This window comes from Sceloporus occidentalis, unplaced genomic scaffold, assembly GCF_023333645.1.
Source record: "Sceloporus occidentalis isolate IW3139 unplaced genomic scaffold, rSceOcc1.0.p SCAF_201, whole genome shotgun sequence".
Lineage (NCBI taxonomy): Eukaryota > Metazoa > Chordata > Lepidosauria > Squamata > Phrynosomatidae > Sceloporus > Sceloporus occidentalis.
The window spans coordinates 681,997-694,469 of NW_028317181.1; the positions used below are offsets into that span (position 1 = coordinate 681,997).

General features: G+C 50.3%; 2 protein-coding genes across 2 annotated transcripts in view; one reads left to right on the forward strand and one right to left on the reverse strand.

The window, feature by feature from the left end:
* The window catches only part of LOC149278112 (putative cation-transporting ATPase 13A5), a 37,401-nt gene extending 34,359 nt beyond the window's left edge, over nucleotides 1–3,042 (reverse strand). The window contains exons 1-3 of the mRNA XM_089502378.1: nucleotides 2,977–3,042; nucleotides 1,036–1,209; nucleotides 276–416 (exon numbers count right to left, since the gene is read on the reverse strand). Of these exons, the coding sequence (XP_089358504.1) occupies nucleotides 276–416; nucleotides 1,036–1,209; nucleotides 2,977–3,042 (381 nt within the window). The remainder of the gene's footprint in view (nucleotides 1–275; nucleotides 417–1,035; nucleotides 1,210–2,976) is intronic.
* Nucleotides 1–12,473, forward strand: part of LOC149278109 (uncharacterized) — a 705,984-nt gene that overhangs the window by 122,036 nt on the left and 571,475 nt on the right. The window lies entirely within an intron of this gene.

Genomic DNA, 12,473 nt, shown 5'->3' on the forward strand with positions numbered 1-12,473 from the left:
AGCTCAGTTTTGGCGATCAGTCACCCTCCTGTTTCCTTTCAAGCCAGGTAGGTTTGGTGCAGATTGAGACTGTTCTCCATGATGCAGGCTCCCAAAAGTTTCCACTCAGGACCTTGAACCTGGGAGATTTGCCCAAGCCAAGAAAAGTGGGATCCTGAGGAATTTAGGCTTTTCCAGGGGGATGACCGCTTGACCTCATCCAGCTCTGACCTCTGGCCGATCCACTGCCCTCCATTTCAATCTGTGATGAAACGAATAAACCTGGAGAAGCTTACCTTCAGGCCAGGCCTTGCAATGGCTCGGCTTATGACAGATTCCCGATCTCCGTCAAAAATACCATCCAGTTTTTCACTCTCCAAGAGACTCAGCAATTCAAGCCAAATCACCTTTTTCTTCATGTATTTTTTAAACTCATCCTAAAAGAGAAGAGATGGAGAAATGTCTGGCAGATCTTCCATAATGTCACAGGAATCGTGTGTTTCTTGAATAGGAGCCAAAGACAACGGTCCACTTTCTGGTTGTTTGGGGCTCCATGAATTTCAGCCATAATCACAAAGGCTTTGGAAAGAGGCCATTAATGCTTCAAGTGAAATTTGTCATTTTGCAAAGAACAATTTCTATCCATTCATTTTAAAGAAGTTTTGTGAAAGCAGTTAGGAGATTTCAGGCTTCTCTGCTGCCTCCCTACAATTGTCCAATTGCTCTCTGGTCCAGCAGATTCCTTGCTTGTGAGGCGTGAAGACAACTGCACTCCAGAATTAAAGCCCTCTGACGCCGCTTTAACCACCATGGCTCCATCCTATGGAATCCTGGGACTTGCAGTTTCTTGTGGCAGCAGAGCTCTCTGGAAGAGAAGGCTGAACATCTCACAGAACTACAGATCCCAGAATTCCATAGCATTGAGCCATGGCAGTGTCAAACTGCATTATTTCTGTGGTGTAGATGCAGCCGTGGTCCTGCAAGGGACATGCATGACCCTCGCTATAACACCCTTGGGGACATATGCATGTGGAGAAGCCAAAGGGTATGACTGACCGTTGTCCGTAGCAAAAGGGTGTCGGCCTCCTCCAGGTCGCAGGGAGCGCAGTTTGCCCAGACGTCCCACTCCGGCTTCCAGGAGAAGAGGAGCCAGAGGCCTCCAAAGGAGAAGAAGGACCCACAAAGGCACAGAGCCCTCCGGAAACCTTGGGTCTTGTAGCCAAATATCTCCTGAGGAAGGAAAAATCCAGTGCCCCAAGGTCAGCAAGTGCTTTGTTGAGAGAGGCACCAGACCAGAGGAGCATTTGGCCATGGCCTCCCTTGGCAATCCTGCATCTTCAACTGGTGCCAGAAGGCAAAGGCAAAGCGCTGGGCAGGAGAAACAACCATGAGCCACTTCCAATCTCTCTTGCAATCACTGCTCTCCAAACTGCCAGAGTTTGTGCCTTTACAAATGCCTAGAATCTTTTCTGGAGTTAAATGCCAGGAGTATATCATCGTATAAGTCATAAACCAAAATAAACGCCAACTCTTCTTTCCACATCCTTTCCCATTGGCCCATCCAAGTATTACGGCCAAGGTTCTGTGCCCAGATACATCTAGAAATGTAGGTTAAAAAATTGACCCCAAAAGTTCATGTAAATACTGTATCTTATTTATTATTTTAACTCTAATTTAATTTATTCATTATCTTAAGTCTTATATATAAGAAGGAACCATCACCTGGTGAAAAACAAGAGTATAATAGATATATGAAGCACTGACCCTCCTCTACTCTCTCATCTATCCAGCCTTAAGAGTAAACACAAAGAGTTATGTCTACTGGCATTTTATAAGTTCCTTGACATTGTTTTCCTTTGCTAAATCCTTTAGGTCCTTTGCTATATGCACCTAAAGTTTAACCTTCAACATCCACAGGTCATAGCAAAATCCTTAATTGTGACCCCAAAACTTGCCCTCGACTTATACGTGACGTCGACTTACGGTCGAGTATATACAGGATGTTCTTTTACTTGCTCATCTTCCATATCCATCCTTAATAATAACTTGTACATTTTAGCTATTAGGTTAGCATCGTTGAAAGACAATTGTAATTCGAATTCAGGTTTTATCATCTCTAAACCAAATAGTTTCCAGTCTGTGTTCCCTATTCCCTGATTCACCTTCCAGCCGACCAGAAACACTTTCTCTTCTCTGTCTTAAGATTCAGTTTGTTTTCCCCCAAACCGAGGGACCATCGATGATGGTTTTGCACCCAAACAGCCTCCATGGAGAGTCCCAAACACACTCCAAAGGCAGGTGGTCCAGAAAGAGGACAAAATGGCCGGCCCTGGAGGCTCCTGGGAGATTTTGGAGAGTCGTTGGGAAGCATCTGCCCCGAGTTCAGCTCTTCCTTTTGCAAAAGACATGTAGCACCAGCAGCCGTCCATCCGTCCGTCCACCAAAAACCCCTTGAAGAAGAGCAGAAGGCAAGAGGCAAGAGGCCAACAAAATATTTGCCCATTGAATGAAATTCATTATGGTCAGAGACCAATACAAGATTTGCCCGTAAATTTTAAACCAGGCAGAAAAACAGGGATCATTTCTAATTGGAGAATAAACTCATTCCAGCCCCAAGGGGTCCTAAGCAGAGACCAATAAGGCAGATTTGGTCATTTCAAATAGAAAAGCAAGGCAGAGACAGAGTGGCGTAGTGGTTTGAGCATTTGGACTAGGGCTCTGAAGGCCAGGGTTCAAATTCCAGCTCAGCCATGCAAACCCAATGGGTGACTTTAGGCAAGTCAGACTCTCTCAGCCTCAATGGATGGCAATGGCAAACCCCTTCTGAAGACGCTGGCCAAGAAAACCCCATGACAGGGTCACCATAAGCCAGAAATGACTTGAAGGCACACAACAACAACAACATCATCAACAACAAGGTGGATGTATAGAAATACCTGGAAAGTTCCCTCCTCTGGGAAGAGGTTTCCTGTGAGTGAACTGGCTGCCGCCGCTTACCATTTCGTCCTCCTTCCCTTTGCTGAGCAGGGCATGGTGGTCATCTGACGAGATTTTCCTTCCCATTAAACTTGACAGCTGTCACTCACTCTGGAGGAGTGCTGCACAGGACCCGAACCCAAGGCAGGAGTGGCCTTCGGCATGATGCTCCCGGCTGCTGCCTTTAAGGATCAGGAGCAGCACACACCCTTTGAAACCCACAGAGGAGGAAACCTGCTCCAACCAGCGAGCCTCTTGTGCAAGAACTTCCTTTGCACCTTTTTTTGCACACCAGGATCGGCTGATGAAAGCAGGACCAGAACCCATTATGGCCACTCTGTCCCAGGAAAGGACATTGCGGGGCTCCATAAACATGGCACATGCAGCAACCCAAAATAACTCTGGGTCTGGAGCCATTCCTTGGGAGAAAATCCTTGAGGCGCTTGGGAGTTTTAGCTTTGAAAAGAGCAAGGAAGGAGAGGCAAGGCTGGGATGTATGAAATGACAGGGGCTCCAGGGACACTGGCCAGGGAGATATTTAAATTCCTCTCTCATGGTCACCTTTATCAAATTTGCAGATGTCACCAAATTAGGAGGAGTAGCTAATTACCGCAGAGGAGAGGTTCAAAATTCAAAATGACCTGAATAGATTAGAAACCTGGGGCAAAGCTAACAAAATAAAGTTCAACAGGGAGAAATGTAAGGTAGGAAAATGAAATGCACAGATATAAATGGGGCACACCTGGCTTAAGGAGATTTATGTCTGTGAAAGGGATCTAGGAGTCCAAGTAGACCACAAATTGAACATGAGTCAACAGTGTGATGCAGCAGCTAAAAAGGCCAATGCGATTCTAGGCTGCATCAATAGAAGAATAGTGTCTAGATCAAGGGAAGTCATAGTCCCACTATATTCTACTCTGGTCAGGCCCCACCTGGAATATTGTGTCCAGTTCTGGGCACACAATTCAAAAAGGACATTGAGAAACTGGAGCCATGTGTCCAAAGGAGGGCAACTAAAATGGTGAAGGTCTGGAAACCATGAAGCCCTATGAGGAGAGACTTGGGGAGCTGGGGATCTTCAGCCTGGTGAAGAGAAGGTTAAGATGGGACATGATAGTCATGTTTAACTACATGAAAGGATGTCATATTGAGGATGGAGCCCTTCTTGGGGTCTCTTCCAACTCTAGGATTTTATGATTCTGGGATCTCTAGGATCAAACACAGCTTTCCTGTTTACATTGGTGGCTGAGGAACATGAGTGGGAAGACCCTATGGCTCCCACATCCTCCATGTGAGTTTCCCTTGAAAAGACAATAAAGCGTCAAAGTGCTGAGAAGACGGCAATACAGGTGGACTGGATCCATCAAGAAAGTTTGCAAAACCTGAGCAGGGCTGTCAATAACAAGGTCTCCTGAAGGCCTTTCATTTGGGCTGTTGATGCGCAGAGGAAGGCTTTGTTATGCGGGCAAAAATCTCGCCCAGTTCACTTGGCCATTTCCAGGCAGCAGCCGCAGGGAGTTCCCATCGTCCCCGGCAAACAGGCTTCAGAAAGAGTCAAGGCAGACCAATGAAGGCTGGGTGGGCTCAGGGTCTCTTTCGCTGTAAGGAGGCTCCATAGACCAGGCTTGTGGTCCTCCATGCCGCCTGCAGCTACGTTTGGCCGCCTGCCGGGAGCTATTTGCAGGTTGCAGAAGGGAGGCAGGGAGGCTGATGGTGGCCAGCGGCCAAGAATGCCGCCTATATGACTCGGACCCTGGCGGTTTTTGACCGGTGGCTCCTCAGTCCCCCAGCCCTGGGATGTATTGGTCACCACACAGTAAAAAGGGTTTGTGTGAGTGATAGATGTAAAGGTACCATAAAAAGAGCAAAAGAACTGGACTAAATGGTCTACTGTTTGGAGTTTATTATCGCACGGGGGTTTTCCCATGCAGAAACGGGATTTAAAATAGAGAAATCCGGCAAAAGCGGCATCGTTTTCACATGACGCCGCGGGCATTGAGCATCAACGGATTCTCCCAAAAGTCCACTTTCTTTGCAGTTTATTTTTGTGCTAATGCTCAGTGTCCCTTGTGAGTGTGAGAGCAATCCCACTTTTGCTTTTCTGCTTTTCCAAGCTTTAAATCACCCCCCCCCCCTTTTTTTTTTTTTTGCAAGGGATTTAGGCACTTCACCTCCCTTGTGATAAACTCTTATGAAATGGTACATTTATGCCTATCACTCCCACAAGCCTTTCCCACAGTGGAGTGACCAATACATGCCCGGCCTGGAGAACAAAAATAATGACCACAAATGATTTACGTAACTTTTAATAGTAAAAGGGTTCCCCTTCCTTGGATCAAACGTTGATCAGAATGGAAAGTGCAGTCAAGAGAGGAGAAGAAGCAGAAGACGACTAGGAGTGGGAAGGGCAGCCATGGCAGAACTAGAGATCCTCAAGTGCAAAGGCAGACAGTGGAGCCCCAAAGTCAGAACTGGGCAAGCCATCGTCTTCCTCATCATTGCTATGTGCGGATGCAAGAGCTGGACGGTGGAAAAAGCAGAAAAGAAAACAACCAGTTCATTGGAGATGCAGTTCTGGAGAAGATGGCTGAGGAGGCCATCTATGACCCGGAAGACGGACAAAGGGCTCCTCGGACACAAGCCAGGATGACCAAGCTGCGGCTGTTCTCCTTTGGCACATCCATGAAAAGGATAGACTCACTAGAAAAGACAACAATGCCAGGAAAAGAGAAGGAGGGCCAGGCCACAGGCCAGATGGACAGACCTGGCCAAGGAGGCTCCGGCCAGAAGCTGCTGAACCTGAGAGGCAGAGGACAGTGGGGCTTGGAGAAGCCTCCTCCACCAGGGAGGTAGCCATGGGTCCAGCCCAGGGCAATCTGAGGATTGTGGGGCATCTCTGCTCAAGAAGGAAGTGTCATGGTGTCATCCTGACCAGGAGACCCACTATCATTGTCCATTTTGGGAGCACTGGAGAGACAGTACTGTCCAGTATGGCCACATCTTCCCCAAAGGATAGTCAGAAGTGGTTGGCGCATGGGATTGTGGGTCTCCTGGTCAGTTGGCAGCCATGGAGCAATGGGTGCAAGCTGCAGGAAAAGAGATCCCACCCCAATGTTAGGAAGAACTTTCTGAGAGGAAGAGATGTTTGATGATGGAAGCCGAGAGGGATGGAGTCTCCTTCTTTGGAGGCTGTTTCCAAACAGAGGCTGGGTGGCCATCTCTCCCAGGGAGGAGGGTTTGGACAGGGCATTCCTGCATGGCAGAAGACGGAGCTGGGCTGGATGGCTCTAGGGCTCTCTTCCCAGATGATTCCATGATTCATTTCCCTCCCTGAATATTTTGACTTCAATATATCAATGATATACTTGATTTCAGTTTATCAAGTATATCTTGACTTCAGTAATGCCTTTGAAAAGGATCCCAATGACATTCTTGCAAACAAGCTTGTAAAATGTGGGCTAGACAAGGCAACTAAGCCAAAGGGTGCTCAGCCATGGCTCCTCTTCTTCATCCTGGAGAGAAGTGACCAGTGGGGTGTCCAGTGGGGCTCTCTCCTGGGCCCAATTTGCTATTCAACATCTTTATCAATGTCTTGGATGACAGAACTGGGAGCATACTTATCAAATTTGCAGATGACACCAAATTAGGAGGAATAGCTAATACTCCAGAGGACAGGATCAAGATTCAAAATGACCTGAATAGACTAAAAAGCTGGGCCAAAGCTAACAAAATGAAATTCAACATGCATTGAGAATGGAACAAGCTTGTTTTCTGCTGCTCTAGAAAATAGGACTCAGAACAATGGATGCAAGCTGCAGAAAGAAAGAGATTCCAGCTCAACGTTAGGAGGAACTTCCTGACAGTAAAGGCTGTTCAACAGTGGCACACACTCCCTCAATGGAGTCTGGTGGAGTCTCCTTACTTTGAGGTCTTTAAGCAGAGTCTGGATGGCCATCTGTCACTGGGGATGCTGTGATGGAGAGTTCCTGCATGGCAGAAGAAGGGGGCTGGACTGGATCAGGACCCTTCTTGGGGTCTCTTCCAACTCTATGATTCTATGATTCTCTTCCCTGCTGAGCAAATCCAAGGTTCCTACCCTTTCTGCAGTATCTCCCTCTATCAAAGGGGATCTTCCATCCGCCCCAATGGGTTTTTTTAGGCCTGGGAGTAGATGAAAGGCCAGCGTTGCTGCTTCCAATGGCTTTTGGGCATTGTGGTTTGATCTCCCACACGAAAAAGAGGTGATGCGAGGTCCTGCTGCCTTGCAGCCAGTGCCAGGTAGAAAGCTGGGAAAAGGCGATGCCCACCAAAGGGCTATAATTAATGTGCCCAGTCTCCCCTCCTCTCTGCCAAGCGAGGCAGGTGCCAATGCCAGGGATGATGGGAAGCCTTGATAAGCCGGGATTTGGGAAGGACACGCACTGAGTCACCTTGGCACAGAAAACGCTCTCCTGCTGAGGTTGGCACAGAAGCCGCCTCACCTGGGGCCTTTGGAGCAGTTTCAGGAAGGAGAATCCCCAATGCTTTCTCTAGGGTTGGAAAAGCAGGTTCTTGCCTGTTTTAACTATTTAAAATTCAGCTTTTTGTTGCTTTAAAAAACACATTAGCAGCAGTCAAAAACTGTTAGACCAGAACATGGAGAAATAGGATGGCTTTCAACTGTTGAAGGGGTAAATAAGGATGCAGAGCATCACTACTCCACAGGTTCAATGTTTATGCAGAAAATATTGTGCAGAAAGAATAAAATAGAATGGAATAGAAACTTCATTTTTACCCGGCCTCTCCCACAGGATTGAGGATTAGACCCTTGAAAACGGGATGAGACCTGGAAGAAAGAGGGGTGAAGACAGGAGGAAGGGACATCCATGGTCTAAGACACGCTGAGGATCCCATGGACAGCCCTTGGACTAGAGGTCAAGCCAGAGGTCTTCCTGGGAACCAGGATGAACGAACTGCAGCTGCTGTACTTTGGCCGCATCCATAAGAAGGAAGGACTCACTAGAAAAGGCAGTAACGCTGGGAAGATGCATGGCAGAATGGGGTTGGACTGGATGGCCCTTGCGGTCTCTTCCAACTCTATGATCCTAAGATGGAAGGATTATACAGAGAGGAAGGCCAGATGCCAGATGGATGGACTCAACCAAAGAGGTCATAGAATCATAGAGTCAGTTGGAAGAGACCCCAAGAAGGCCCTGATCCAGTCCAACCCCTTTCTTCTGCCATGCAGGAACTCTCCATCAAAGCATCCCCAACAGGCCAAAGAGGCCTGGATTTACAGGACCTGAGAGAGTGTCTGAATAAAAATAGTCTGTTTAGTTTGTTTTCATTTGCACATTCATTCACACACATTCATATTCTCTTATTCATATATTCTCTTCCGACAGGCCTTCCCTGAATAATCCCCCTGGTCTTCCATGGCCTTCCATGGATACAGACCATGATGAAGACCACCCAAACTGCACCGGGATATAAATAAATATTATTATTATTATTATTATTATTTGCTGTATTTTATATTGTATTTTTTGTTACTGTAAGATGCCTCAATCCCATGGGAGAGGTGGCATATAAATTATTGTTGTTGTTGTTGTTGTTGTTATTTGAACATTTTGTAAGGAAATAGCAGCGTTCAAATTAGAGATGTTTTATTTAACTCAATGCACATATTTAACTCAATGCTCATGAAAAGTTCTGGGAAGAGGAGCAGGAGGAGGGTAAGACCTCCAGGCCTCATGTCCCCTTGAGGAGTGACCCCATGCCCTTCCAGGGACCCTGCCCCATCTTTGGAGACCCCCTGCCCTCAGCACATGGCTGTCCTGAGGGTGACCGGCTGAAACAAGGGTCGCTGCTTCCAGCCCACCCAGCGGCCACCAGAGCTGCGCCTTCTGCCGGGCGGCCTCCTCCCGGGGTGTCGGAGGTGCGCATCTGCGCACCGCCCCGGGAGTGCCGCCCATGGACTGGGGAGCACCGCAGCGGGACTCTTTTGTGACTCTGGGCGTTGTGACTGGCTTTGGCGTTTGGCGGCCAGTGTGCGCGGGGCCTTTAAGAGACACCTGGGGGGAAGCCAGGGAGGAGCCCGCCAGGTGAGAGCGGCGGGTATAAACGCCGGGCAACCGGACCCTCCCTGATACGCCCCCTTTTGCCTCCTCGCCGGACCACCTTCGCCACCAGAGCTGCGCCTTCTGCCGGGCGGCCTCCTCCCGGGGTGTCGGAGGTGCGCATCTGCGCACCGCCCCGGGAGTGCCGCCCACGGACTGGGGAGCACCGCAGCGGGACTCTTTTGTGACTCTGGGCGTTGTGACTGGCTTTGGCGTTTGGCGGCCAGTGTGCGCGGGGCCTTTAAGAGACACCTGGGGGGAAGCCAGGGAGGAGCCCGCCAGGTGAGAGCGGAGGGTATAAACGCCGGGCAACCGGACCCTCCCTGACACGCCCCCTTTTGCCTCCTCACCGGACCACCTTCGCCACCAGAGCTGCGCCTTCTGCCGGGCGGCCTCCTCCCGGCACCGCCCCGGGAGTGCCGCCCACGGACTGGGGAGCACCGCTGCTGCGGAACTGCGCAGCTTTATTGGGCTAGGGAGGCTTGGGTAGCCCGAGAGCAGAGGATGCCTGGGGTGGCTAACCTCTGCTCTTTAAATGGCCATACAGGGGTGGGGGGAGGCTTGGGATGTGGGGGATGCCTGGGCCGGGGATAACATCCTCACGGGCGGAGCTCCAATTGAGGTAGTGTGGGGCAGGGGGAGGTATGGCGGTGGGAGAAGGGACTTGCGTTCCAGGGGAAGGAGGGATCGATGCATCATATCTATCTCTCCTTCCTGTCCCCCTCCCAACCTTAGGGACCTGAGGGTCGCTCCAACCGTGCCACAAACCCTGTCGCTGCTCCTGTGCAATGCCAGATCAATAAACAACAAGACCCACATCCTCCACGATATGTTGGAGGACCAAAAGTGTGATCTGGCTTGCATTACCGAGACCTGGCTTGGGCCTGAAGGGGATGCTGTGTGGGCTCAGGCCCTGCCTGCCGGGTTCTCGGTGAAGGACCAGCGCAGGTTAGGTGGGCGGGGAGGGGGTGTGGCCTTGATACACAGTAACACCGTATCCCTCACCAGGAACCACATCCGACAGACCTCCTATATTGAGTGTATTTACCTGACCCTGAAGGCTAGGGACAGTCTAGGGATTCTGTTAGTGTATCGGCCACCCCGTGCGCTAACGGACTCCCTTAACGAGCTGACACAGCTGGTCGCGGAGCTGATGCTGGAGACGCCCAGGCTACTTGTCCTGGGTGATTTCAACATCTCCCTCACGGCCAGCTATGTTCCATCCGGTGCGGCTCGGGAATTCATGGATACCATGGCGGCCATGGGCCTGTCCCAGCTCATACAGGGTCCTACGCATTGTGCGGGTAATACTCTCGATTTGGTCTTCTGTTCGGAGGCGGAGAATCCGTGGGTGGAAATAGCTAATGTTTCCCCCCTGTCATGGACGGATCATTTCCTGGTAGAGGCGAAAATCAAGGTCTCTACCCAGATCCCCCCCGGGGGTGGCGGACCAGTTAGGATGATCCACCCTCGAAGGCTGATGGAACCCAAAAGGTTCCAGGAAGCCTTAGAGGGGTCCATGGTTGGAAGCGACGGCGACTCTGTTGATGCCCTCACCGCTATCTGGAATACCGGTCTTTCAAGGGCTATATACAGTATCGCTCCTAAGCGCCCTCTCAGGCCCGCTTCCAAATGCAAGCCCTGGTATACGGAAGATCTCCGGGCAAGGAAGCGGTCACTGCGACGGCTAGAGTACCGTTGGCGGAAACACCTTTGCTTAGACGACAAGGCTCTCCTAGACCAACTGTTAGAGGACTACGGAGAGGCAATACGAGCAGCAAAGAATTTGTTCTATGGTGCTCGTATTGCGTCCGCAGAGTCGCGTCCGGCAGAGTTGTTCAGGGTGGTCAGGGAGCTAACTCAGCTCCCTCCCGCTCAGAACCAGATCCTTGAACCTTCTAAGGCCTGCTGTGACTTATTTAACGACTTTTTTGCGGATAAAACCTCTCGGATAAGCGAAGGTCTGAACGCCGACATTTTAGCAGAACCTAAGGTAGAGGTGTCCGGAGCCTCCGTGGACTTTATTAAACTAGATCGGTTTGAGTCGGTAAGTACCGAGGATGTGGACAAGATCCTCGGAAGTGTTCGGAAGACAACCTGCTCTCTCGATCCCTGTCCCTCGTGGTTAGCGGCCCAGGGGGGATCGGCGGTAACAACTTTGTTACGCCAGATAGTTAATACATCTTTGAGGGATGGGCAATTTCCATCACAACTGAAATTGGCCATAGTAAAACCTATTCTAAAAAAGCCCTCCCTCGACCCCCTGGTTCATAATAATTATCGGCCTGTTTCGCTGCTACCATTTTTGGGAAAGGTGATCGAGAGGGCGGTTGCAATCCAGCTTCAGGCGGTCTTGGATGAAACGGATTATCTAGACCCATTTCAAACTGGCTTCCAGGCGGGCTACGGGGTTGAGACAGCCATGGTCGCCTTGGTCGATGATCTCCGTCTGGGCATTGACAGGGGAAGCGTGTCCCTGTTGGTGCTCTTGGACATCTCAGCGGCTTTCGATACCATAGACCATGGTATCCTTCTGGGACGCCTGGCAGAGGTGGGAATCGGGGGCACTGCGCTGCAGTGGTTCCGGTCCTACCTCTCTGGGAGGTCTCAGATGGTGCAGCTGGGAGACGTGTGCTCCGACAAGAGGCCCCTTAAAACCGGGGTCCCTCAAGGGGCCATTCTGTCTCCCATGCTATTTAACATTTACATGAAACCGCTGGGAGAGATCATCCGGAGACATGGGGCGCGGGGTTATCAGTACGCTGATGACACCCAAATCATTTTCTCTATGTCTCCGACTGATGCAGTGACTGGGGATGGGGTCTCTCCTCTCGTGGCGTGCCTGGAGTCAGTAATGGGCTGGATGAGGGACAACCGACTCAAATTGAATCCAGAGAAAACGGAGGTACTAGTTATAGGTTCCCCTGGTCCAGGAATGGCGGTGGTTCCACCTGTCCTGAACGGGGTCACGCTCCCTGTGAAGGACTCCGTGCGCAGTCTGGGGGTGCTTCTTGACTCGTCGCTTCACCTGACTGCTCAGGTGACTGCGACGGTCAAGAGCACCTGTTATCAGCTTCGGCTGATTCGCCAGCTGCGCCCATACCTGGCCCAGAGGGACCTAGAAACTGTTGTACATGCTCTGGTAACCTCGAGATTGGATTTCTGCAATGTACTCTACATGGGGCAACCCTTATATCAAACTCGGAAGCTGCAAATGGTTCAGAACATGGCAGCCCGGCTGGTCACTGGTGCTCCCAGGACCAGCCATATAACACCGGTATTGAAAGATCTCCATTGGTTGCCTATCCGCTTCCGGGCCCAATATAAGGCGTTGGTTATTACCTATAAAGCCCTAAATGGCTTGGGTCCAGGTTACCTAAAGGACCGCCTCTCCCCGTACATTCCTCCTCGCACCCTCAG